This window comes from Marmota monax, unplaced genomic scaffold (genome assembly GCF_021218885.2).
Source record: "Marmota monax isolate L192 unplaced genomic scaffold, Marmota_monax_Labrador192_F-V1.1 WCK01_AAM20220418_F8-fsc00014, whole genome shotgun sequence".
Classification (NCBI taxonomy): domain Eukaryota; kingdom Metazoa; phylum Chordata; class Mammalia; order Rodentia; family Sciuridae; genus Marmota; species Marmota monax.
The window spans coordinates 15881053-15907477 of NW_026695222.1; the positions used below are offsets into that span (position 1 = coordinate 15881053).

The 26425-nt window shown below is 53.4% G+C and overlaps 2 protein-coding genes across 7 annotated transcripts in view; one reads left to right on the forward strand and one right to left on the reverse strand.

Annotated features, from left to right (window-relative positions):
- Positions 1-1999: 1999 nt before the first annotated feature.
- Myh7b (myosin heavy chain 7B) lies at positions 2000-25503 on the forward strand. 5 transcript variants are annotated; one of them, XM_046432985.2, is made up of 41 exons: positions 2095-2513; positions 3753-3859; positions 4001-4144; positions 4582-4738; positions 4996-5023; positions 5986-6082; positions 8440-8463; positions 8603-8695; positions 8840-8903; positions 9783-9881; positions 10601-10704; positions 10868-11006; positions 11283-11401; positions 11480-11629; positions 11755-11925; positions 13189-13368; positions 13456-13588; positions 13681-13757; positions 14283-14370; positions 14547-14664; positions 16304-16427; positions 16515-16651; positions 17348-17603; positions 18504-18746; positions 19468-19644; positions 19726-19871; positions 20140-20230; positions 20314-20703; positions 21375-21501; positions 21582-21700; positions 21790-21986; positions 22127-22476; positions 22593-22717; positions 22822-22937; positions 23350-23746; positions 23829-23954; positions 24056-24226; positions 24318-24422; positions 24503-24598; positions 25022-25159; positions 25251-25503. In XM_046432985.2, exons 1-41 carry the CDS (start codon positions 2423-2425, stop codon positions 25260-25262), a joined length of 5826 nt encoding a protein of 1941 aa, XP_046288941.1. In that variant the 5' UTR covers positions 2095-2422; the 3' UTR covers positions 25263-25503. The 5 variants fall into 5 exon arrangements, with proteins under 5 accessions (XP_058431632.1, XP_046288941.1, XP_046288943.1 ...); XM_058575649.1 differs by lacking the exons at positions 4582-4738; positions 5986-6082 and adding an exon at positions 2000-2088 and having other exon boundaries at positions 2369-2513; positions 5000-5023; XM_046432987.2 differs by lacking the exons at positions 4582-4738; positions 5986-6082; positions 8440-8463 and having other exon boundaries at positions 5000-5023.
- Trpc4ap (transient receptor potential cation channel subfamily C member 4 associated protein) overlaps positions 25471-26425 on the reverse strand; it is a 78094-nt gene continuing 77139 nt past the window's right edge. For both annotated transcript variants that reach the window (XM_046432992.2, XM_046432991.2), the window contains exon 19: positions 25471-26365. In XM_046432992.2, coding sequence (XP_046288948.1) covers positions 26228-26365 — 138 coding nt within the window. In that variant the 3' untranslated portion in view covers positions 25471-26227. The remainder of the gene's footprint in view (positions 26366-26425) is intronic.

The window sequence follows — 26425 nt, forward strand, 5'->3', positions numbered from 1 at the left end:
CCATATTGCTTTCCAGATTAGTTGCACCAGTTTGCAGTCCCACCAGCAATGTATGAGTGTGCTCTTTCCCCCTCTTCACCAACATGTATTGTTTTTTGTATTTTTTAAAATATTTTCAATTATAGATGAACATAATATCTTTATTTTGTTTATTTAGGTTTTTTTATGTGGTTTGGGGATCGAACCCAGTGCCTCACACATGCTAGGCAAGTGCTCTACCACTAAGTCACTCCCCAGCCCATGTTGTCTGTAATTCTTAAAATCAAGAATTAGGCCTGGGGCTGGGGATGTGGCTCAAGCCGTAGCGCGCTCACCTGGCATGCATGTGGCCCTGGTTTGATCCTCAGTACCACATAACAAACAAAGATGTTGTGTCTGCCGAAAACTAAAAAATAAATATGAAAAAGAAAAAAAAAAGAATTAGGCCTGGAGTTGTAGCTCAGTGGTAGAGCACTTGCCTTGCATGTGTGAGGCACTGGGTTTGATTCTCAGCACCACATATAAATAAATGAATAAAATAAAGGTCCATCAACAGCTAATTTTTTTTTTTTAATCAAGAATTAATAATCGGTGGGCTGGGGTTGTGGCTCAGCAGTAGAGTGCTCACCTAGCACATTTGAGGCCCTGGGTTTGATCCTCAGCACCATATAAAAAAATAAATAAAATAAAACTATTAAAAAAAAGAATTAATAAATGGGATGGACTCAAACTAAAAAGCTTCTTCTCAGCGAAAGAAACAATAAGGTGAAGAGAGAGCCTACATTTGGGGAGCAAATTTTTGCTACATGCATGTCATATAGAGCACTAATCTCCAGGATATATAAAGAACTCAAAAAACTTAACACCAAACAAACAGAAACAACCCAATCAATAAATAGGCTAAGCAGCTAAACAGACACTTCTCAGAAGAAGATATACATTCAATCAACAAATATTCAACATTTCTAGTAATTAAAGAAATGCAAATCAAACTAAGATTACATCTCATGCCAGTTAGAATGGCAGTTATACCTATGAATCTTTTTCTTTTTTTTTTTTTTTCTTTTTCTTTTTTTTGCAGTACTGGGGATGGAACCCAGGGGCACTCAACTACTGAGTCACACCCAGTCCCTTTTTATTTTTTATTTTGAGAAAGGATCTTGTTAAGTTGCTTAGGGCTTGCTAAGTTGCAAAGGCTGATCTTGAACTTGCAATCCTCCTGCCTCAGTCTCCTAAGTCACTGGGATCACAAGCATGTGCACCACACCTGGCATCTACAGCCCTTTTTATTTTTTGAAACAGGATCTTGCCTAGTTTCTAAAGCTGGCCTTGAACTTAAGATCCTACTACCTCTGCCTCTCAAGTCACTGGAATTGTAAGTGTGGGCCTGACTTCTTTGAATCTTGACTGTCGGAATATGAAGGGGTTCCTAATTGATCTGAATTTCTTGGGTTTGCTTCCTCTTCAGCTCAATCATTCCTTTACTCTGTGGCCCCAGGGCTGGTTTTCTTCCTATATGTTTTCCCCTAGGTCCCCTCAGAGAGATGGAAACAGAAGCAGGGCAACAAGAGACAGTGTCCAGGTCCTGGAGAGGGATGTCTCACTCTCGGTTTCTCTACTGCATCTGTCTCTGCTGATTTGTGAGGCTTGGCCAGTGTTCTTTCTCTGGGATTCTGCATCCCTGGATGTGTAAGGAGAATGAAAGTAGATGGCCTCAGAGGGCGTTCTGTGGTTCCCCTCTCTGAGTCTGTTTGTTCTCTGTTTCTGAGGGTGAGGGTCTTTCTGTGGGTGTATCAGATTTTCTGTAACTCAGTTTCCATCTCTGAGCTCCCCACTGCCTTGTCTCTGCCCCTGTCAGTCTCTGAATCCCAGCCTCCCTGTCTCTGAGTGGAGTGTCTCTCTCTGCCTTTGTGATCCCCTGACAATGGGAGGTAAAAATAGCCCAGGGGCCATGCTGGTAGAGATAAAAGGGAATTTGCCTTTTGTGTCCTGTGGCCAGGCTGGGGGGGCTGTGACACGTGGAGATTGCTGACATAGCTCTCCTCCAATGACCTTGACGGCAGCAATAAAAGGGGTAGCACAACTCCCTGCCCTCACTGTGGTGCTGAGGTGGGTGACCAGGGCTGGGGTTGGAGCCAGATGGTTGGCAGGCAAGATTTCCCATGGGTGGATAAAGATCTTCCATATCTGTAGGAGAGGATGCTGTGGTATTTGAGAGGGTGTGAATGTGTGCGTGCGTGTATGTGTGTGTGTGTGTGTGTGTGTTTTGGGGGCTCACCCATGGAGTCACCTAGTATCAGGCCTTCTGGGTTGGAGGATCCTGCCCAGTGTGGGGCCCTTGGTCCTTCAGTTTCCTCGTCACTGCCATATTCCAATGCCTACTGCCTAGGACCGCCTTGAACTCCCCAGATTTCCAGGCCTTTTTTCTCCACGTCTTACTGCCATGATGGATGTGAGTGAACTTGGAGAGTCTGCCCGCTACCTCCGCCAGGGCTACCAGGAGCTGATGAAGGTGCACACTGTCCCGTGGGATGGTGAGTGAAGGCTGGGGGGCAGGGTGGATAGATACAGCCTCAGAGAAGCCTTTCTGAACTCAGATCAGGAATGGAGAGGAGTGGCATTCCAGTTGGGGCTGAAGTGGCACTCTGGCTGACAGCCTTAGCTCTGGACCTGGCCCTCAGATTCTGGGTCTTAGAGGCTAAAATCCTAGGGATCATGTGTACATCACTGTGTGTCTATCAGCAAGCCTCAATTTGTCTCTCTATAAAATGGGATAATACCACCTGCCTCCTGGAGCTGTAGTTTGTGAAGACTCAGGCTGGAACTTGAGGCCTCTGAGATGAGACCAGTAGCATGTGTGCTGATGTTCCCAACATGTCTACAAAACCTATGCTGGTCTTATTTTTAGTGCTTTCCACAGAGCCAAAGTCACTGTTTGTTAGAGACAGAAATAAAGACTACTATTTATGACTTGGATTGCTCATAGGACAATAATAACAATAGGCAATGGGTATCGAGTGCTTATTGTGAGCCAGGTCCAGAGCAGATGACTTTGTATGCATCTTCTCTACAATGGGGAAGGGGGGGACAGGGCCTTTAAGGGTGTGTAATCTCTGTGGTTGCACAGGGGACGGAGCTTAGAAGGGTCTGCTGCTTGATTTAGCATTCTGCTATTGCTACCTTGAATTGTTAAATAAGCTTTTTTTCTTTTTCTTTCTTTTTTTTTTTTTAAACAAATGAGTCTGCATTATGTTGTGTTGGGACCTTCAAGTTAAGTAGAAGGTCCTGAAGGAGTCTCTTGGCTAGAAGTAGAAGGGAAGGGAAACTTCAGTCTGCAACCCTAGTCCATGTGTTTAACTACCACAAAATCTGTGCTACCCAAAGCTCTGAGACCAGCTGGAAAGAGGTGTCAGCAAAGTACAGGACAGTTAGACCTGAGTCATAAATGAAATGGGGAAGGCAGGAACCCCCTGGAAGTTATGTGCCTGATTTTGAGGGGCTGCTTTATATAGGACCTTAGGAAAGCCTCATGACATTTTACATTTGAGGGAATGGGCCTAGAGAGAACGAGGGATTTCCCCAGGTTGTAGGGCAAATAGGGCTGAAGCACATGTGCTTCCCAGACTGTTACATCCCATCAGGGCATCATTGGAGATCTGGTGGAGTAGCTTCTGGGAGGGGTACAACTCTATGAACAGGCTTGGGAACCCCACCTGAACCCTTGGAGGTGCTCAAGCAGCTCTCTAAGGCCCAATGATCTTTCTGGCACCTAGGAAAGAAGCGGGTCTGGGTGCCAGATGAACAGGATGCCTATGTGGAGGCCGAGGTCAAGTCAGAGGCTACCGGGGGCAGAGTCAACGTGGAGACCAAAGACCAGAAGGTTCAGCTTACCTTTTCCTGAGATTAGTCCCTCTATTCTTGGGGACAAAGCTCCTGACCCTTGGGATCCATACTTTGGGGTCTGGGAATGTTAAGAGGTAGGGTCAGTGGGTTTGCCTGCTGTGACACACCTTCTTGGCAGGTGTTGACAGTACGGGAAACCGAGTTGCAGCCTATGAACCCGCCCCGATTCGACTTACTTGAGGACATGGCCATGATGACACACCTCAATGAGGCCTCGGTGCTGCACAACCTGCGCCAGCGTTATGCTCGTTGGATGATTTACGTGAGCCGTGGGCTGGGGTGGGGCTGCCAATGCTTGTGGCTAGAGGTGGGCTGGAAGGATGGCTCTGGGGCTGTAGGGGCCAAACTGTAGTGGCAGAGGTTGGGCTTGGGGAACAGCCTAGGCAAAAGGAAAGGCGGCCGCAGGTAGGGCGGGGTGGAGTCCTAGTGCTGTGGAGGCAAATCCAGGGCGTGGACCACAGGGGTGCAGCTATAACCGCTGAGACGAGGCAGGAGGTTCAGCTGTGCCCTGTGGAGGCGGAGTCACCAGCTGGGGGCAGACCTGAGGATGGGAGTAGGGTCCGCAGCCAAGAGGATGTGGCCTGGCACCTCAAGTGGCTCCTTGGATATTGCAGGGGTCATGGTGTTTTGGGGACTGGTGCCTGGGAATGTGAATTTGTACCCCTAAAACAAAACCCTACCTATAAACTGTCTCCTCAGACGTACTCGGGCCTCTTCTGTGTCACCATCAACCCCTACAAATGGCTCCCTGTCTACACGGCTTCAGTTGTGGCCGCTTACAAGGGAAAGCGCCGCTCAGAGGCCCCGCCTCATATATACGCAGTGGCAGATAATGCCTACAACGACATGCTGCGCAGTAAGAGCTGCCTCCACTCCTCTCCTCCGCTCAAGTCCTCTAGCCCAGCCCCAGGGAGGCCTCTGTAGAGGACGCCCTTCCCTCCTCTTGCACTGCCCTCCTCTGATGCCGCAGGAGGCTAGCGCAGCCATGCGCCTCTCCAGATTAGACCTGTCCTTGGTTTTGTCCTGGGTTGTTGGGGGCTGCCGCCCCCCACCGCCCCAACACGCCAGGTGTTCCTCCTTGGCTGACTTTTCTTACCCTCCCCTTTCTTCCAGACAGGGAGAACCAGTCCATGCTGATCACGTGAGTGTGGGGCTGCGGGGGTGGGGTGGGAAGTACTCAGGAAGGGGACAGAACCAAAATTATTTCCCAGCTTTGAATCCAGGGTGCTTAAGGGCAGGGCTTTTGCCACCTGGAGCCAGTGTGCCAGCTGAAGCTAAATCAGACCTGAGCCTTTCTGGATGCCCAGCTCCAGTACTGCCTCTCCCTAGGCCCAGAATCTCCCACCTTGATCCTTTGGGGGTTCTAATTTTCAAGAGAAAAGGGGGAGAAAGAGGGATTTCCTTTCCCCTTCCTCATCCTCATCATTTCCTTGTATCTGATCCTTCTTCCTTTGAAGGTAAAGGAAGGTGGTAGATTTCCTACATATAGGGTTCATGTCCAGCCAAGCCAATACGGACAGTGTCTGTGTGTACACATGCACACACACATGCAAAAACTTGCAGCCTGGTAGTTAAGAGCAGAGGCCTTGAAACCAGATAGACCTGGATTCAGGTTCTCATGTTTCCATTTCCTGCTCTGTGCCCTGGGCCTCTGAGCCTCACCAATAAAAATAGAACAATCCTACCTTCCATGTAGAATAATAAGGAGTCAGTGAGTCGATACATGTGCGTGGCACACAGCAGAGACAGTCCAGAACTTCTGGGGCCCATTTCCTTATGCATAAAATGATAATGGTGCCTGTCTACAGGGTTTCTTTTCTAAGGCTTAACTGAGCCAGTGGAGGTCAAGTACTTGGCCTAGCACCTGGAGCTAAGTTAGTGCTCAGTGGACTGAGGCATCCTCATTCCTGTCCTCACAGGAATGGGCTGCTGGCTTGCTTAAGCACAGGGAGGGTTGATCTTTCCCTGAGGGTTTGGATTTGGGGGTACTGAGTTGGGTGTTGAGTGATGGGGGAAGGAGAGAAGGGTATCATAGGATAGGGCATTGGGGCTGGGGGTACTAGGCCAGATGGGCATTGGTGACTCATGTTTGTGTTGTCCAAGCGGAGAGTCGGGGGCCGGTAAGACGGTTAACACCAAGCGGGTCATTCAGTACTTTGCCATCGTCGCAGCCCTGGGAGACGGGCCAGGCAAGAAGGCCGTAAGACTCGCCCGCTTGGGCACAGATTCCCACTGCTTCTCGCTTTTTTTTTTCTTTTCTTTCTTCCCCTTCTTCTTCTTCTTCTTCTTTTTTTTCCTCCCTCTTTCTTTCTTGTTTTTTTTTTTTTTTCTTTTTTAAATTTTGACTCCCCAGAGTTCCCGGCCCTGCCTGAGCCTCTCACCTTGGTGGGAGTCTCTGGCCTGAGCAAGGCTTAACCTGAAAAACTGTGGCCACCTGTGACGCTATGTTGGCCTCATACCCACCTGTCACAACGTTCCCTCCTGTAACACGGACGAGCTGTGCTATGATACTGTTTCTAAACTTTTTGGTGCGATTTTTCTCTTTCATTGTGACATTCATATTTTGAAAGGGCTTATCAAATAGGTGTTTTTCCTATGAAGTCATTGTTCCCACACCCCAAACAGTTACCTGCTGCCAGAGGGAACAGGCTTGACACAGACGTTCAGTGGCCAGAGCAGAAGGTACTGGGTGTTCTCAATGATTTTGTGACCTGTGGTACTCTAAGATCTTTGGAAATTTCTTAAACAAAGGAGGTGGGTCTTTTTTTTTTTTTCTTTTTTTTCCTTTCGGTCTTGTCTTCTACTTCTAGCTCAGGGGCCAGCTGTTCAGAGTCCGAGGCTCTCCCCTCACCCCCACGCATCAACCCCACAATGGGCTGCCTTTTCCTTCCGGAAGCCCAAGGCCTCCTGCACAGCCTCCACTCCCGGTCCTGTTGAGCCTTGCTTTATTCTGGGGCATTTTTCTTTTTTTCTTCTTTTCCACTTTTTATTCCCTCCTTTTCTTTTTTCCCCCATTTTATTTTCTTGGTTTTTGACCTTTGTTTTGTTTTTTGGTTGTGGCCGTTGTTGTTTTTGTTGTTTTGTTTTTTGCTGTTGACTTTTTGGTATTCTTCCATCCCTTCCCACCCTGTTTTCCAAACCCCCAAAAGGCCTTTGGGGAGATCTACAGAAAGTTGGGTAGGTAGGTCCAGCAGTAGGAAAGTGGCAGGGAAAGGCCAGAGCTGGTAAGGACTAACTGCGTTGGGGGCAGGGAGCACCTGGCAGAAAGGAGTCCAGGATAAATGGACAGACAAGGGAGATGGAAGAAAGGCCGCCCACAGGACGTGGGAACTGTACCAGCCCTCTCCCTTCTCCTTCTTATTTGGCTAAACCGCCCTGGAGGGAGCCCTGCATACAGATACTAGATGGAAGGTGTGGAGAGGGGGGACCTGCCATTTCCTTCTGCCTCCTTCCCACCAGTGTCTTTGGGGGCATTTTTTTGAGTGGGTACAGGGGAATGAACTCAAGGGCACTCAACCACTGAGCCACATCCCCAGCCCTATTTAGTATTCTATTTAGAGACAGGGTTGTTGCCTAGGGCCTCCCTTTTGCTGAGGCTGGCTTTGAACTCACTATCCTCCTGCCTCAGCCTCCCAAGCCACTGGGATTACAGGTGTGCCCCACCACGACCGACCCTTGGGGCCATTTTAAAGTCTTGGGCTCCCTGGAGGCGAATAAGTGAATGAATAACCCCCAAAGTCCCTTTTGGCATATCTGCTCTCTCTAGAATTTATCCCTTCCTTCTTCTCTTTTGCTTCCTAGGCTTGTGACATCCAGAGTAGGGGAGAGAAGGATGAGCTAGGAGGGGAGGGGAGCATGGCTCAGTTCCTTAAGTTCCTCTGGGTGAGAAACACAGTAACTGTAGGCATTGAGGGAGGCAGGATACTGGTTTGGCCCACTCTGCCATCCCACTTGGGCAGATCAGCTCCCAGTTCTGGGTCTTAGGTTTCTCATTTGCAAATTAGGGCTAATAATATGTGCCTGGTAGGGCCATTTTGAATAATAATAGATGTAGAACATATAATAAAAACACACCTAATCACAGTACAAAGAAGTGTATAGAAGAGCCATCAGAGGGAGGTTAGGGTAAGAAGGTTCAGAGCAGGAAAGTGGTCTCTCCCCACCACAGAGCATCAGGGAGGCCTTCCTGCAGGAGGGGGCACTTTGGCTGGGCTCTGAAGCGGAGTAGATTTTAGTCAGGAGCCCCTAGGGCTTGGGACGGGCAGCACTGCATAGGCGTGGAAAATGAGGGAATACTGGACAGGGGAGGGAATGGGCTGTGAGGAGGAGACCCTAATGCAGCCCCTGCCTGAAGCTGCTAGCTAGGACTGTGCCCACTTAGCCTTTCTAACATCGCTCCTAATAGCCCAGGGAGCCAAGCTATGGGGCGGGGGAGCTGCATTCACTGTTGTGAATATTTGGTGACTAACATTCACTGTCCTCCTAACTCTTCCTTCCCCCAACACATGGTGAGACCTCACATCCTCTAATATTATATTCCTTCTCCCCACACTCCAGCAATTTCTGGCAACAAAAACTGGGGTAAGTATGGGGGCCACTGTGAGGGGTTAACAATGATGAGGTCCTGAGGTCCTTCCCAACCAGAGGGTCCGTGGGCTGCCCTGCCTTCCCAGTCAGCAGGCCCAGGACTGACAGATCCCTCACCCCTGCCCCACACTAGGGCACCCTTGAGGATCAAATCATTGAGGCTAACCCTGCCATGGAGTCCTTTGGCAATGCCAAGACCCTGAGGAATGACAACTCTTCCCGCTTTGTGAGTGGCTGCGGTGGGAGTGGGTGATGGGTGGCTGGGGGTGGAGGGAGATCAGCAGCCAGGAGGATCCCTGTGGTGGGAGCTTCAGTGGGTTGGGCAACACCGGCTGAGCCCCTTGGCTCAGGGCAGCCCCTCTGCCTGCAGGGCAAGTTCATCCGCATTCACTTTGGTCCCTCTGGGAAGCTGGCTTCTGCGGATATTGACAGCTGTGAGTCCGGGTGAGAGGAGGGGTGGGGTGGGGAGGGACAGAGCTGGCTTGAGCCTTTCCACTCAGTCTTAGCATCCCTCTCAAGTCCTCTGGGCTCCACCATCAGACCACTGCCCATTTCAGGCCATCCTGCTTTCACCATAATGTCACACCAGCTTCCCTAGGGGCTCCCAGCCTCACTCCTCTGCTTGGTCTTCCAGCCGCAGTCTCTCTGATCCTAACCTGTTCCTGCTTCAAAACCTTCCCCAAATCTTGTTATCTGAAGATGGAGACCCCAATCCTTATTTAGCCAGTAAGGCCGCTGTGATTTGGCCTCTGCCTGCATCCTGCCTTGTCCATGGCCCCTGACAGGGTACCTGCCCTCTGCTCCTCCTGCCTTAGCCTCATGTCGACATGTCTCCCACCCTTCCAGAAAACCTGCTTGGATGCTCCTAACACCTCTCTGGGTGGTTGTTCATTCTGACACAGTCCAGTTACCCAGACACCATGCCTGGGCCACACGAATGGTTTGCACAGGAGAGTCCTTGTGCTGACTGCCTCCCACCTTTGGATGCATGTCAAATCTGATAGATAGCACACCCAGGCTAACCACCGCAAATAGAAATCTCCACACAGACACACACGGGCACACACCCACTCATGAGAATACACATTCATCATCTGGCCAGAGATACACAGGTGCAAATAGACACACATCTCACAGAGTGACACAGGCGCTGACGGAGAGAGACCCTCCCAACACATGCAGACCTGTGTGTGGACACAGCAACCCTACACACCCCTTGTGCCTCACTGTCACTTCCTCCCTATCCCTTGTCCCCTCGGAGTGACTGCTCTGGGGAGGTATAGGAGATGGAAGGTCAGTGCCCCTTTCTTCAGATCTCCTAGAGAAATCTCGAGTGATCTTCCAACTGCCTGGTGAGCGTGGCTACCACATCTACTACCAGATCCTCTCTGGGAAGAAGCCAGAGCTGCAGGGTGAGGGCCAGGGATGGAGGGGAGGAGTCATAACCCAAAGGGACTCCCTGGCCCTTCCTGGGCCTCAGAAGGCCAGCCCCTGGGATGGCTGTTCCCTCCTGGGTACTCAGCGCCTGTTCTGTCCCTCACTCCTTTCTGGGCCTTCTGGTTATTACTGAGTTCTCTCTTTCCTGTGCCGGCAGCAGCCTGGCAGTGTTGTGAGAAACTGAAGTCCCTCCTGAGATTAAAGTCCCCTGATCTATGCCACAGTGGACCCAGTGACCATTCATAAATTCCCTCCTTTATAAGCTCCTTGAGGGCAGAATCTGGCCTTCCCTGTGTCCTGGCACTAGGAATTTGGGCCAGAGGGATGGCCATGAGGGACTGGGGTTCATTCCTCAGTGAAGCATAAATAAAGAGAATCCCCCCAAATTAAAACACACACACACACACAAAACTAATAAAAGGGACTGGGGTGTAGCCCCATGGTAGAGCTCTTGGCCTAACAAGCACAAGGCCCTAGGTTAAATCTCTAGTACTCAAACAAACAAACAAACAAAAAACTGAACAAATAAAAAGAAGGTATGGGGTTGGGGATCAGAAACAGGCTCTAGGCCAATCCTGGGAGGGCCCTAGACTGCTGCTGGCTGGACCCCCTAAGGTCTGTCATGCTGGGATGGGGGAGGGAGAGCAGCCTGGTGGATGTAGCCTGATCTGCCCTTTGCTCCCTGTGCCCACAGATATGCTGCTTCTGTCTATGAACCCCTACGACTACCATTTCTGCAGCCAGGGTGTCATCACCGTGGATAATATGGACGATGGAGAGGAACTCATCGCCACAGACGTATGGGCTGTTGGGCAGGGGAGCTGAGCAGAGTGCCTGTGCTGTGGGGCCTCATGAATGTGTGGGCTGGGTAGGGATCAGGGAGCACTCTAAGCAGGCAGTGCCTGGGGACCCTGGAGGGGCCCCGACTTCTCTGAACCCTCTGTGTTCCCTATACCCTTAGCATGCCATGGACATCCTGGGCTTCAGTGTGGATGAGAAGTGTGCCTGCTACAAGATCGTGGGTGCCCTCCTGCACTTTGGCAACATGAAGTTCAAGCAGAAGCAGCGAGAGGAGCAAGCTGAGGCTGATGGCACTGAGAGTGAGGGGGCCCTGACCCTGGTCTGACCTGGCCTTCACATTGACCCCATTATCATGACCTGTGTGATCTTTAGCCCTCACTCTTGTTCACAACCTTTGACCTTAGTCTTATGTGCTCCTGACTCAACTCCAGACCTTTACCCTCCTGAGGCTGACCCTGTGCTGGCCCTGAACTTAACCCTTTCCACCCTTCTCTTAACCCCAGGTTGAGGCAGTAGAGCCAAGTGCCCACATTGTTGTCGTCCTCCTTTCTTATCCAATGCTTGTGCCTTCCCAGGTGCTGATAAGGCTGCTTACCTGATGGGCGTCAGCAGTGGGGACCTCCTCAAGGGCCTTCTGCACCCCCGGGTGCGTGTAGGGAATGAGTATGTGACCAAGGGGCAGAGTGTGGAGCAGGTGAGTGGAGGCCCACCTGGAGACAGCTGGGCAGGATCCCCTCCTTACCGGGTCCCAGCCCAGCCTTCTTCCCTCCAGGTGGTGTTTGCTGTGGGGGCTTTGGCCAAGGCCACTTACGACCGGCTGTTTCGGTGGCTGGTGTCTCGGATCAACCAGACACTGGACACAAAGCTGCCCCGGCAGTTCTTCATTGGGGTCCTGGACATTGCTGGCTTTGAGATCTTTGAGGTGAGAATAGGCCCACACCCCTGGCTTTGTTCTCTCTGAGGCGAGGCACTGCGGTGGGAGGGGGCAGGGCGAGCTTGTGTATGTTCCTCTGTATCCCCTCTGCTGAGGCCGCCTCCCTCTCATAGTTTAACAGCTTTGAGCAGCTGTGCATCAACTTCACCAATGAGAAACTGCAGCAGTTCTTCAACCAGCACATGTTTGTGCTGGAGCAGGAGGAGTACAAGCGTGAGGGCATCGACTGGGTCTTCATTGACTTTGGCCTTGACCTGCAGCCCTGCATTGACCTCATTGAGAAGGTGGGGCCCCAGGCAAGGCCACTGTGAGGAGGGGAGTGTGTGCTTGTTTGTGAGAAAGCCTGTGTAAGTGTGCGTGAGTGGTTTTGCATTGAAGTAAGCATATGCATGTGTGATTGTGACTGTGTACTTAGGTATGAGTGGGAAAGTTTGCGTCGATGTGCTGCATTGGATGTGAATCCGTGTTGGTTTGTGTGAGCAACATGAGTATGAAAGTCTGTTGGCAATGACACCCACCATGGGTGCACATAATTTTGCAGCCAAAATTTCACGGAGTCCTCAGAATTGCCCTGCGCAGGACAGAGTATTTCCATGTTTACTTAATTGTGAAACATTATATATTTCCCCAATGTATCGAATGGAGTAAAATTAAATTTGGAAATAAATATTAGAAATAAAGGGGTAAGAGCTAGGGCTGTAGCTTAGTGGTAGAATACTCGCCTCACACATGTGAGGCGCTGGGTTTGATCTTCACCACCATATAAAAAAATTAAATAAACAAAATAAAGGTATTGTGTCCATCTACAACTAAAAATATTTTTTAAAAACCAAAATAAATAAAAAGTTAAAAATGTTTCCCTCCAACTTAATACAGCCTGTCTTGGCCCTTGAGTTAATTTCCTCCAAATCCTTTGTCCTGAGTATTTACTTTCTTTATGGATACAAACTCGGTTCATATCTTACTTTTCCTCTGAACATGTATTTTGAATATTGTTGCACAGAATAGGTCCTGGAGCACATGATTCTCATTTAATCCCCAACTGCTGGGCATTTTGGTGATTGATTTCTTTTGTTGTTATATCGGCACTAAAGATAATCATTTTCCCATTTAATAGGTTAATTAAATTTCAGTTTAAGTGAAGTTTAGTGAGGCATAAAGTCCCCACAGATAGTGAGGAAGCCACGTGAACTTGGTGGCCTCTGGTTTTTATTATGTATTTGCATATGAGAATGTGTGAGTCATGGATGTTGAGGAGGTGAGATGCCAGTTTGGGTTTACATACATCATGAGCAAACAAAATTCAGTTGTTGTGAATTGTGCATAAGTGGGTTAGAAGCCAACACTCACACTTTGTTTTTCTCTCTTAGGAGGTGGGGCTCCCAGTAGTGGGTCTGGTCTCTGTGAGGGATGGGGATCTGCGGGGTTGAGGTGGGATCTGAAATGGGTTGGGGCTGAAATGCCTTCCCAGAGGGAGGTGGTCTGGGGAACAAGGGTCCAGCTCAGCCAGGATGGTCTGGAGCTTCAAGTTTGTTCCCTGTCCCCAGCCGCTGGGCATCCTGTCCATCCTGGAGGAGGAGTGCATGTTCCCCAAGGCCTCTGATGCCAGCTTCCGGGCCAAGCTCTATGACAACCATGCAGGGAAATCACCCAATTTCCAGCAGCCTCGGCCTGACAAGAAGCGCAAGTACCAGGCCCACTTTGAGGTGGTCCACTATGCAGGTGTGGTAGGTACATGTTGGAATCGCAGCCCTCGGCCATGCCCTCCTCAGGGTTCCCTCGCCTTGGCTCAGCACCCGTCTTGCCTCTGCTAGGTGCCTTACAGCATTGTGGGCTGGCTGGAGAAAAACAAGGATCCCTTGAATGAGACTGTGGTCCCCATATTTCAAAAGTCACAGAACAGGCTCTTGGCCACCCTCTATGAGAACTATGCAGGCTCTTGCTCCAGTGAGTACTGAGGGACAAGCTTGCCATTCCCACAGGGGCCCACAGAGTGGCATTCTCTGGAGTGTCTGACTGGGTCCCATGTCTCTCAATAGCTGAGCCCCCTAAGTCTGGGGTGAAAGAGAAGCGCAAGAAGGCAGCATCGTTCCAGACGGTGTCCCAGCTGCACAAGGTGAGGCCCAGAGTGGGCCCTGTGCAAACCCTCACCCTCACCAGCCTCCAGCCCATCCTCTGCTCCCCGCCATGTCCCCTGCGCCCTGGGCGGGTGGCTGTTAAGACTTGCAGTGATGTTTAACTCGTCTCCACGTGAACATCACAGCAAGTCTGTGCTGCTACCTGTCCCCAAGCTGCCTGGGCAGGGCTGGGGGAAAGGGGAGGGAGCCACGGGCCTCTGTGAGGGATGGGGATCTGCGGGGTGGAGGCTTTGGTTGTGATGATGGGAGAGGACCAAGCCATATAGAGCAGGAGTGAAAGAACAAAGGTGCAGGCACATTTAGGTACCTCTGATGTGTTTTTTGGCATGCTGGGGATCGAACCCAGGGCCTCATGCATGCTAGGCAGACGCTCTACTACTGAACTGCATTCCCAGTACCTACATTTAGGACCCCTGCCCAGTCCTCTCCAGCCCCAATGCACTGTGGCATCCAATTCTGGTTCTCTGCCTTCTGTACCTTCTCCCCACTCTCCCCACTCCCAGGAGAACCTCAACAAATTGATGACCAACCTGCGGGCCACACAGCCCCACTTTGTTCGCTGCATTGTCCCCAACGAGAACAAGACCCCAGGTAGTATCCCCAGGGCTGGCTTGGGTATGTGGGGGACACTGGAGAAGGGAAGCCAGTCTTCCCCCCTCACCTTGCAGGGTCTTATAGGCCTCAAACCTTGGGCCTATACTATTCTCTGTGATACCTGAAGTAGATCCCGAGACCTCTGACCTTTCCCTTTTCCCTACCACGTCCAGGGGTCATGGATGCCTTCTTGGTGCTGCACCAGCTACGCTGCAATGGGGTCCTGGAGGGGATCCGCATCTGCCGCCAAGGATTCCCCAACAGGCTGCTCTATGCTGACTTCAGGCAGCGGTGGGTGGCCCCTGGCCCTGCCTGGCTCCTTCTCCAGTCCACCCTTGCTGTCCTCCCCTGATCTCAGCTCCAGGTGGATGCTGTAGGAAAGGCTTACATAGAGCCTAAGGGATAAACGATTGTTCCAGTCCCTGAAGAGGAGGCCGGGGACAGTGAGAGGCTGGGCAGGCCTCCCTGTGGTGGCTCAGACCTGGGAGGGGCTTGGGAAGAGAAGTGAGTTGACTTGGGGTAAATATGGGAGATGGAGCCAACAGGCCTTGACAATGACTAGGATACAGAGTAAGGAAGAAAAAGGAAAGAGTATGGTGCCTCCCAGGTTTGGGGCCTGAGCAATTGGGAAGTTGACGCAAGATGAAAGGCGGAGCATTTTGATTGGGGGGAGTGACAGGGTAATGGTTTGAACTCTGCTTTGAGCATGTCAAGTTGGAAATGTATGCAGCAGAAGAGAAGTCAAGGAGGAAGTTTGCTTTATTCTTCTGGAGCTCAGGAGAGCTGGACTTCATGATGGTTGATGCAGTGAGCATTCAGTCACTGCCATCAGCTCCCTTCCATCTTCCCTCCATAGATTTGATTTTGTTAGACTACAAGTATCTAGAGTTCTTTCCCCTTCTAGAAGTAACTGTGGGCATCCACATAGTCATTTGTAAAGGATATCTCATCAAACACTGTCCGTGCTGGCGCAGGAGCTCTCACAGTTTGTTTTTCATGTAGCTGCCAGTCTTGAAGATTGTTCCTTATCAGCAGCATAAGTCTGCATCATTTTTTGTTTTGGGCTATATAACATCCCATGGTTTAGTGAACCGCGTGCTTTATTTAGTGAGTCCACCGAGTGAAGGGCTACAGCCCACATGGCCCTCTATGCATGTGTATAGGTGTCCATTTAAGAAATGGTTGTGCTGGGAATCCTTGCTTTTTAAAATTTTTTTGGTACCAGGGATTGAACCCAGGGCCATTCAACCACTGAGCCACATCCCCAGCCCTATTTTGTATTTTATTTAGAGACAGGGTCTCACTGAGTTGTTTAGCTCCTTGCCATTGCTGAGGCTGGCTTTGAACTTGCAATCCTCCTGTCTCAGCCTCCCAAGCTGCTGGGATTACAGGCATACACACCACGCCCGGCTCGCAGCCCTGTTTATTTTTTATTTTGTTATGATCTTGTTAAGTTGCATAGAGCCTGACTGAGTTGCTGAAGCTGGCCTCGAACTTACAATCTTCCTGCCTCAGGCTCTTGAATCACTTGGGTTACAGGTATACACCACCATGCCTAGCCCCTTACTCATTTTGAGAAGAATTTTTTCAGTTTTGTGATGTGGTACAGGATGTCACCTTTTAATTTTTTGGCTTTAGAATAATTATAAAGGTAGCAGATGTCTTTTGTCAAAACTACATCCTCTTAAAGAACTTCCTGAGGGCATTTAAACACACCTTGAGGGTTTCAAACAGAACGTGCCCAGCTCCCCAATGTGGCACTACTTTCCCTGCAGCCTTGTTCAGTGTGCCTCTCTGGAACTTCTGCTTCCACTCCTGAAAGGCCAGGAATGGTTCCCTGCTACCCAGTTTCCTTCTCTGTCTATGGCTTCCCCATTCTCAGTGGCCTGTGTCCCATCCTCTCCTCACCAGCCTTCCCCTGCTTTCCTAGGTACCGCATCCTAAATCCCAGTGCCATCCCAGATGACACCTTCATGGACAGCAGGAAGGCCACAGAGAAGCTGCTGGGCTCACTGGACATTGAACACGCCCAGTACCAGTTTGGCCACACCAAGGTCCAGGCACACTGGAATTAGGGTTGACCCTGGGTGTGGGGGTCACACTGGGCAGGAGTCACACCTGGCTGTCCCCTCCACCTCCAGGTGTTCTTCAAGGCTGGGCTTCTAGGTGTCCTAGAGGAGCTCCGTGATCAGCGCCTGGCCAAGGTGCTGACATTGCTACAGGCACGGAGCCGGGGCCGCCTCATGAGACTTGAGTACCAGCGCATGCTGGGAGGCAGGTGGGTATGAGACAAGGGATGAGGACAGGATGGTGGGTGTGATCACTGTCCTTTGGTTCACAAAACCACCAGGCTCTACAGCCCTGTCATGCTGGCTTGTGGTCAAGTTACCCTTCCGATGGCTTGTTGGGGTGAGGATCTGTTCTGTGCCCCCAACCCTCAGCCTCCATTTCCATGCCTCCAGATTTGAGAGCACCTGCCACTCCACTGCATACCACTGGAGTCAGGGCTTGGAGAAGTCAGAATGGCTTTCAGTGTTTTCCAGGCCTCAGGACAGATACCTTATTTGTATTTTCTTGACTAAAGTTTGAGGCAGTCTTAAGAGGTAGGTGCTGTGATTACCTCTACCCCCTCAGCAAAAGAGGCAGATCCAGTAAAGAGCCAGTGAGTGCTGGGCAGTACACCCAGGCGGCAGACCCTACAGCCTGGTGGCTGAGCCCCTCTGCTGCCTTTGAACTCTTGCAGAGGCTGCTCTAGACATGTGGGGCTCATGAGCACCTCCTGGAGGCAGGCCTGAGGGGCCTTGGGCTGCCCCTTCGTCTTTGCCCCTAACGCAGAGGTGTAAGGACCCACTCCACAGGGCCATTAGGAAGACTAGATGTGGTAACACATTCTTAGTGGGATGCTCCAACAACTTCAGTCACACCTTGAAGTGGGCAGTACTGGGCCTGCTTCACAGGGGCTGCCTCTCCCCAGAGATGCCCTGTTCACCATCCAGTGGAACATCCGAGCCTTCAACGCTGTCAAGAATTGGTCATGGATGAAGCTCTTCTTCAAGATGAAGCCACTCTTGCGCTCAGCACAGGCTGAGGAGGAGTTGGCGGCCCTGCGAGCAGAGCTGCGGGGGCTTCGAGGGGCACTCGCTGCTGCTGAGGCTAAGCGCCAGGAGCTGGAAGAGACTCATGTCAGTGTCACCCAGGAGAAGAATGACCTGGCCTTGCAGCTACAGGCAGTGAGTGGTGGTGGGGTGGGGAGAGGATGAGGGAGTCCCTTTATTGACTTGGTGTCTCTTGGCACTTTGAGAATCCCAGGATCCCCTGAAGAAACACCCCCCAAAATCCAAATCCAGGGTGGCCCTGGAATGCTCTGGCTGCTCAGGTCTTAACCTGGGTCTTTCTCCCTACTCTGAAGGTGCCATGTAATAAGGCCCCCCCATCGGCAGGCCTTGTCTGTCCCTGTGTCCTAAAGCCCTCACCCCTGAAGCTGCAGAGGAGTGGTCTCCCCAGCTTTCCCTTCCTTGCTGCCCCTGAAATGGAACCTTGCTCCCTTATCTGGCCATAGGCACCTAGGTGGTAGCGACAGGGCCTTAACCAGAGGGTAGGGACCAAGGGTCTGGAAACTCTCCAGGCGCATAGCACAAATTGTCCTTCCTTCAGCACAGAGTTTGAGTATTGCTGCTGCCAGCCCCAGGCTAGCACTGGAGAGCCCCGTGGTCATCAGTAGTGCCGGAGATAGTTATGCAGCCAGGCAGCGAGGAAACAGGGAGAGAACACAGAGCCCCTTCAAGGACAGTCTCCAGGAGCCCTGTGCGGCCATGCAGGGCTCCACATGCCTGACACTTCCCAGCCCACCTCTCGAGGCCTTAGCCCAGCTTGTGGGTGTGGGCAATGGGCTTTCCTCCTAGAGTGCTTCTTAGGCCTCACTCCATGGGTTGCCCCAGCCTGTGGAATGTTACTTTCTTCATGGTGCCACTTCTGCCCCTCTCCTCACTAGGACCAAGAGCAGGTCAAGGCATTGGTTTTCAGGGCCCAGCTGAGTGTGGATGTCAAACCTCATGGACAAACAAATGGCCTGGCTGGTCCTGCCTCAGCTGGCCCTGCGTCAGCTTGGCTTTACTCTGTGTCCCCTCTAGGAGCAGGAGAACCTGGCAGATGCTGAGGAGCGCTGCCACCTGCTGATCAAGTCCAAGGTGCAGCTTGAGGCAAAGGTGAAGGAGCTGAATGAGCGACTGGAGGATGAGGAGGAGGTGAACGCCGACCTGGCGGCTCGCCGGCGCAAGCTGGAGGATGAATGTACAGAGCTCAAGAAGGACATTGATGACCTGGAGCTGACTCTGGCCAAGGCTGAGAAAGAAAAGCAAGCCACTGAGAACAAGGTGTGGGCAGGGTCAGCTGTGGGGAAGGGCCTCAGCCTGGGGACCAGTGGGGACCAGGCAGCCTCAGATCCCCTCCTGACTCTGTTGGTCCTCTATTGTGTAACCTGGGGGCAGGTAACTGCCTCTGTGGGCCTCGTTTCCTCATTGGTCAGATGGTTAACAGAACTTACCTCATTTAGGGTAGCCGAGGGTTCAGCTTGTCAATGGCCTTCATCAAACATACTCCACAGGGCTTCACACACTAGGTACTCTGCAAGTGCTAGTGATTTTCATCCAGCCAGGACCATGAGACCTGGATAGCAGGAGCCCATACCCCCAGTCACACCCCTGACGTGGCTTCTATCACTTATGTGCACAATGGTGGCTCACAGCCTTGGGGTACTGACTTCATTATACAGTGGAGAAAGTGAGGCTGGGGGTGGAGGGTGCGCGTTCAGGTTCTCACAGGTGCTTACAACTAGACCAGGATAGGATCAGGAACAGCTCAAATACCTGTGGACACCACAGTCAGCTGACATGGCCCAGTCTCTTACTCTGGGCTGTGCACTGTGCTCAGGGCTCAGTGATCTTCGCCCATTAATTTCTCCACTCAGCCTGAGGAAGGCTCACAGTGAAGTGACTTGTCTGACCCCTCAGCTGGAAGGGGCAGTTGGTGGGTGGTGGCTGCTGAGACCAGAGTATGGTGAGGGATGTCCCCTTGGTGACCCTGGCCCTGGCACAGGTGAAGAACCTGACAGAGGAGATGGCCACATTGGATGAATCAGTGGCCCGGCTGACCAAGGAGAAGAAGGCATTGCAGGAGGCCCACCAGCAGGCCCTGGGCGACCTACAGGCTGAGGAGGACCGTGTCAGTGCCCTGGCCAAGGCCAAGCTGCGGCTGGAGCAGCAGGTGGAGGATGTGAGTTAGGGCTGCGGAGGGGCCGTGGGGTGGGTGGGCAAGTACTGGCTAGCTTGAGGCTGAGCCCTGCCTGCTCCACAGCTGGAGTGCTCCTTGGAGCAGGAGAAGAAGCTGCGCATGGACACTGAGCGGGCCAAGCGCAAGCTCGAGGGCGACCTGAAGCTGACACAGGAGGCGGTGACAGATACTACGCAGGACAAGCAGCAGCTGGAGGAGAAGCTCAAGAAGTAGGTGTGGGGTGTGACCAGGTTCTTCCCTTCTGGATTCTCTCAGTCCTGTTACTGTGGGGGTTCAGTGAGTGTGGGGGGTGGGGTTGAGAAATGGGTCACTAGGGCAGAGGTAGTGGCCTGCCCTTCCTGGTTCAGGGATGAGGGCAGTAGGTGCACAGGAATGAGGCCCTTAGAGCTTCAGGGGAGGAGGTTGCTTGGAGGTTGGGGGGGCCCATTCAGGTGGATGACAGGGCCTGAGCGGGCTTATCCCACCTCCTGATCCCAGGAAGGACTCAGAGCTGAGTCAGCTGAACCTGCGGGTGGAAGACGAGCAGCTCCTGGGCACCCAGCTGCAGAAGAAGATCAAGGAGCTGCAGGTGCATGGGGGAGGGTGGGCAGCTAGGCCAGGCCCAGGTCAGAGGCCCACCAAGCTGATGTTGCCACCTACCTACTGACCTAGGCACGGGCGGAGGAGCTGGAGGAAGAGCTGGAGGCTGAACGTGCAGCCAGGGCCCGGGTGGAAAAGCAGCGGGCAGAAGCGGCTCGGGAGCTGGAAGAGCTGAGTGAGCGACTCGAGGAAGCTGGTGGTGCCTCCGCCGGGCAGCGTGAGGGCTGCCGCAAGCGCGAGGCTGAGCTGGGCCGGCTCCGGCGGGAACTGGAGGAAGCGGCACTGAGGCACGAGGCCACAGTGGCAGCCCTGCGGCGCAAGCAGGCAGATGGCGCAGCTGAGCTGGGAGAACAGGTGGACAGCTTGCAGCGGATACGGCAAAAGCTGGAAAAGGAGAAGAGCGAGCTGCGCATGGAGGTGGACGATCTGGGTGCCAGCGTGGAGACTCTGGCCCGAGGCAAGGTATGAACCTTCTTCCTCACTCTGACCTGGGACCCCTGGCCCATCCTGACTCTAAACCAGGTCTGATTCCAGCAGCTCACTCCACCTTCTGACCCCTGGCCACCCCATGCCAATACTGACCCCACAGCAGCCTTCACCCTGAACCTGACCCTGGACCCACTAACATGGCATCCCACCTTTCCCTACCAGACCTGATGTCAAACCCTGGTTCCTCATCCCTATTCTGATGGCACCAGAACATTTTGACCCAGCTTCCAATTCTGACCTCAGACCCTTGACCCAATAGTTGCTGTGACCTCAGCCTTTGATTCCTGAACTCTGAACTGACACTGGTCATGATTCTCCTGTTCTGAACCCAGCACCCAACTTTGACTTGTGAACTTTTGACCTCTGGTGACTGTCCTTGGTTGACACCAGATCTAGTACCCTAACGTCCACCTGACCCATTTGCACTGAGATTGATCCAGCCCTCTCACTCCAAGACCTTAGTTAAGCTATGAGCCTAGCAACAGAACCCCTGACCCTGACGGTGAATCTCTGATCTCCCCTTGAATCCTGGGCCCGTATCTAGCTTTCTAGTTCCTGATGCCAGGTCCCAGTCTGTGACTGGAAGCTCTAGATCCTGCCCTCAGGTGCACAAACTCATCTTGTCCCCTGACTCTGACTTCCAGGCCAGTGCAGAGAAACTGTGCAGGGCCTATGAGGATCAGCTAAGTGAGGCTAAGATCAAGGTGGAGGAGCTGCAGCGGCAACTGGTAGATGTGAACACCCAGCGTGGGCGATTGCAGACTGAGAATGGTGAGGTCAGGGTTCAGCTGGGCCACACTGGGTGGGACCTAGGTACCACCTGACCTGCCTGCTTGCCCCTTTGTCTGTAGGGGAGCTGGGCCGCCTGCTGGAGGAGAAGGAGTCTCTGATCAGCCAGCTGAGCCGTGGGAAGGCCTCAGCTGCCCAGAGCCTGGAGGAACTGCGGAGGCAGCTAGAGGAAGAGAGCAAGGTGAACTGGCACCAGTGATCGTGGAGTGGGCAGGTGGATGCTGAGGCCATCAGCATAGACTGATGCTGAGGCCCCCGATGTCCCTGCAGGCCAAGAGTGCGCTGGCCCATGCTGTGCAGGCTTTGCGACATGACTGTGACCTCCTACGGGAACAGCATGAGGAGGAGGCTGAGGCCCAGGCTGAGATGCAGCGGCTGCTATCCAAGGCCAACGCTGAGGTGGCCCAGTGGAGGAGCAAGTATGAGGCAGATGCCATCCAGAGGACTGAGGAGCTGGAAGAGGCCAAGTGAGCATCTGGTGGCTAGGCCATCACCACATTTATGCCTGTGCCTTGGGGCCAGCAGGGGGTAAGGGGAGATACTAGGGCCCTTCTTCTGCTGGCCTCCCCACCTCCATAGTCCACACCCTGTCTGGTCCATGGTCCAGAAAGAAGCTGGCCCTGCGGCTACAGGAGGCAGAAGAGGGGGTAGAGGCTGCAAATGCCAAGTGTTCATCACTGGAGAAGGCCAAGCTGCGACTGCAGACCGAGTCAGAGGATGTGACCCTGGAGCTGGAGCGGGCAACCTCAGCAGCTGCTGCACTGGACAAGAAGCAGCGGCACTTGGAGAGGGCCCTGGAGGAGCGGCGGCGACAGGAGGAGGAGATGCAGCGGGAGCTGGAGGCGGCACAGAGGGAGGCCCGTGGCCTAGGCACAGAGCTCTTTCGGCTACGCCATAGCCATGAGGAGGCCCTTGAGGCTCTGGAGACACTCAAGAGGGAGAACAAGAACCTACAGGGTAGGACGTGGAGTTGGAAGCATCTTAGGGTTACGCTGGAAATTAGGAGCGTAGAAAGTGACCTGGGTTGGGGTGCGAGCCCAGGGGTGCTCCTCAGCACCCTCTCCATTCTGCAGAGGAGATCAGTGACCTCACAGACCAGGTCAGCCTCAACGGGAAGAGCATCCAGGAACTAGAAAAAGCCAAGAAGGCATTGGAAGGGGAGAAGAGTGAGCTGCAGGCAGCACTGGAGGAGGCTGAGGTCAGGACTGGCTACAGGGGTGGGTGGATGCTGACCTATGTCTCCCTGCTTCCTGAACACTCACTCCTGGCCCCAACCCCGTACTGCCTACTCTGCATTCCCAGGGGGCCTTGGAACTGGAGGAGACTAAGACACTGCGGATCCAGCTGGAGCTGTCCCAGGTCAAGGCAGAAGTGGACAGAAAGCTGGCAGAAAAGGATGAGGAGTGCACTAACCTGAGGTCTGGTACCCCTCCTCCCAGCCTCCTGAGAGCAGAGCAATGGTAGAAAGCAGTGTTGCTATGCCCGTGGCAGCATATGGCACAGGCATCTAGTCTGTCTCTGCATCATGGCTTTCTCAGGTTGGGGTTGTTCTCGCCACTCCAGAGGTTAAATCTCCATGAGGCTGAAGACTGTCCCAAGATCACACAGTGGGGTAGAGCCAGAATCCAGTCAGTCTGTCTCAGGGCCTCACTTCTGTCTGTGAGCCTGCTTTGTTGGACAACAGGCAGCCACAAGGGGTTTTACTACTGGGAGGGACAACTGTTATCCAACCGGGTTCATATCTCCAGCAATCCTTAGGCATTTGTGAGAGCATGCTCCGCACCTGCCTCTCCATGAGCCGAGCCTGCCCTTCTGCCTGCCCTCCCACAGGCGCAACCATCAGCGTGCAGTGGAGTCCCTGCAGGCCTCCCTGGATGCAGAGACGCGGGCCCGGAATGAGGCGCTACGGCTCAAGAAGAAGATGGAGGGTGACCTCAATGACCTGGAGCTGCAGCTGGGCCATGTCACCCGCCAGGCCATGGAGGCACAGGCAGCCACGCGACTGCTGCAGGCCCAACTCAAGGAGGAACAAGCAGGGCGTGATGAGGAGCAGCGGCTGGCTGCTGAGCTCCGTGAGCAGGCGCAGGCCCTGGAGCGCCGCACAGCATTGTTGGCTGCAGAGCTGGAGGAGCTGCGGGCTGCCCTGGAACAGGGCGAGCGCAGCCGGAGGCTGGCAGAGCAGGAACTATTGGAGGCCACTGAGCGCCTCAACCTCCTCCATTCACAGGTGGGGTCTGGACAAGGATGTCCACAGGGACTGAGGAGGGGTCAGAGGCCTGCTGGCCAGCTGAGACTCTGCTTCCCCTTAGAACACGGGGCTTCTGAACCAGAAAAAGAAGCTAGAGGTGGACTTGGCCCAGCTGAGCGGGGAGGTAGAGGAGGCTGCCCAGGAGCGGCGGGAGGCTGAGGAGAAGGCCAAAAAGGCCATTACTGATGTGAGACTGGGCCAGGGCTGTGTTGGGGCAGGGGGGAGCAGAGGCCAAAGGATCTTCCCTGGGCTGGTCACTTCCTGACCATGCCACCTCCTCCCTCATAGGCGGCCATGATGGCTGAGGAGCTGAAGAAGGAGCAGGACACAAGTGCACACCTGGAACGGATGAAGAAGACTCTGGAACAGACGGTGCGGGAGCTGCAGGCACGCCTTGAGGAGGCGGAACAGGCCGCCCTTAGGGGTGGGAAGAAGCAGGTGCAGAAGCTGGAGGCCAAGGTGTGTGCAGCCCCACTGTCCTTCCCCAGTAGGGTGGGTGGGCAGGCAGCTGAGAACTGCCTGCAGGTCCACCCACTGGCTGTCTCTGCAGGTGCGGGAGCTGGAGGCCGAGCTTGATGCAGAGCAGAAGAAGCATGCTGAGGCCCTCAAGGGTGTGCGCAAACATGAGCGCCGGGTCAAGGAACTTGTATACCAGGTGGGTGAAGGGGTCCATCCTGTGGGGGGGCCCTGGAGCTGGCCCAATTGAGGCAAACCGAGTCTCCTTTGCCTGCCCAGGCCGAGGAGGACAGGAAGAACCTGGCTCGCATGCAGGACCTGGTAGACAAGCTGCAGAGCAAAGTCAAGAGCTACAAGCGCCAGTTTGAGGAGGCGGTAAGCACACCGGGGTCTTGTCAGATGCTGAGGGTAACCCAATTTCAACTATGCCCCAGGGCCTGTGGTCAGGTGAGGCATCAGCAGGCTTTCCCATTCTCTGAGCTTAATGACCACCCTGCCCCCTGCAGGAAGAGAATTTCCTGAAAGTTCCAGAAGGGACTAGACCAAGCTGTCGCTAGCCTTGTGTGCTTTCCCCTGGCTAGGCTTGGGGGCTGCCTCTCTTGGGCAGTTTGGCACTCTGGCACCTCCTGATGTAGTCTCTCTGTCTTTTTTCCTGATGTGGGTCCTGGTGCTGGGGGAGGCTGGTGGTAGATAGAGTAGAAGAATAGGAGAAGCCCGTTCCTTCTGGGGATGGGGTGGGGACCAGAATGACCATTTGTTACTATCAAAGGAGAACCAAGGCCCTGTGTATACCCCCAGGAGCAGCAGGCTAGCACCAACCTGGCTAAGTATCGCAAGGCCCAGCACGAGTTGGATGATGCGGAGGAGCGGGCTGACATGGCAGAGACCCAGGCCAATAAGCTGCGGGCGCGGACCAGGGATGCCCTGGGCCCCAAGGTGAGGGCCTCAAGGGGCACCGCCTTCCATGTGGGGTGCATGGGTTGGGTTAGCAGGTGGTGCAGCTCACTCATCCTCCCTCACCTCTTAGCACAAGGAGTGAGAGCCTGAGTCTCGAGCCCATGGGCTATGAAGAAGGATATCTATTGTCCCGTGGTTTCTTCACCCCCTTTGGCTGTCACTCCAACCTCCCCAAGCCCTGGATTACCCTAAATAAAGGCCACGTCTGCAGCAATAGCTGTTGTTCTCATTTCTCGGGTTCAGTGGAAGCGAACACAGTCCCATGGACAAAGTCAGGTCCACATCAGTCATTTAAAATAAAGTTCTTTAATAGTCTCCATTTACTTGGTTTATTTGCTGTTAATAAATTGGCAACACAGGAGGGGCCAAGGGTGAGTTCCCAGCCAAGCTCCTGTGTCTGGGCTCAGGCAGGAGATGCTGCTCTGGGGCAGGGCAGGGCAGGCACAGCCACCCTGTGCCCCAAGGGATAGAGAGAAAAGGCCCCCCAACTTCTGGAGGAACCCCCTGGGATGGACACAGCGGTCAATGAGCAAACAGAACCAGAGGAGTTGAAGGAAGACGAGGGAAGGACAGATGGGTAGGCCTGAGGGAAGGCAGCATTCTCTGGTACCCCCAACCCTGTCCAGGAGCCTCTGCCTGAGGACCAGGGGAGGCTTGGCTCATACACGGGGGAACCCCATCTCCTCCCTAACCCAGGACTAGCAGCCGAGAGACCCGGCAGGAGCTCAGAGCTCTTTTTGTAAGTTTCCTTCCTCTGGGCAGGCCAAGAGTCCCAGGGTTATGAGGGAAGGGTGGGCATGGCGCCCCTGTCCTCATCTGTGAACTGTGAGGGAACTGAGGCTCCCCAATGACTGAGGCCCTCAGACCCAGAGGCCCAGGGCTTCCAGGATGCTTCCTCCCACTGAGCCTGTGCCTAAAGACCTGGGGCAGGCAGAGAGCGGCAGGGAGGCAGGGGAGGGTCAAGGAACAGGCAGGGTGTGTGGCACACATAGCCACCCTCACCCATACTGACCCTGGCCCAGCAGCCTCCTGAGGCCTGGCCAAAGGTCACTCCTCAGTGAAGTCCCTGTCTATGTCCATGTAGGGCTCTTCAATGTAGCTGACAAGGGCAGAAGGTGACTGACGGTCTGGGTTCAACAGGATAGACACTGTCTCCTTCCAGTATGAGAAGCTGATGCAGGAACTCTGGGCAAAAAGAGAGGGGTTGTGGGGAGCTCCTGTAGGACACAGGCCAACTCCAGCACC

Bases quoted from the DNA above. Each gene is read 5' to 3' on its own strand.
- Myh7b (XM_046432985.2), top strand. From the start codon at position 2,423: ATGATGGATGTGAGTGAACTTGGAGAGTCTGCCCGCTACCTCCGCCAG. The intron at 4,739-4,995 runs GTAAGAGCTGCC...CCTTTCTTCCAG, and splicing joins CTACAACGACATGCTGCGCA to ACAGGGAGAACCAGTCCATG. The intron at 13,589-13,680 runs GTGAGTACTGAG...GTCTCTCAATAG, and splicing joins CTATGCAGGCTCTTGCTCCA to CTGAGCCCCCTAAGTCTGGG.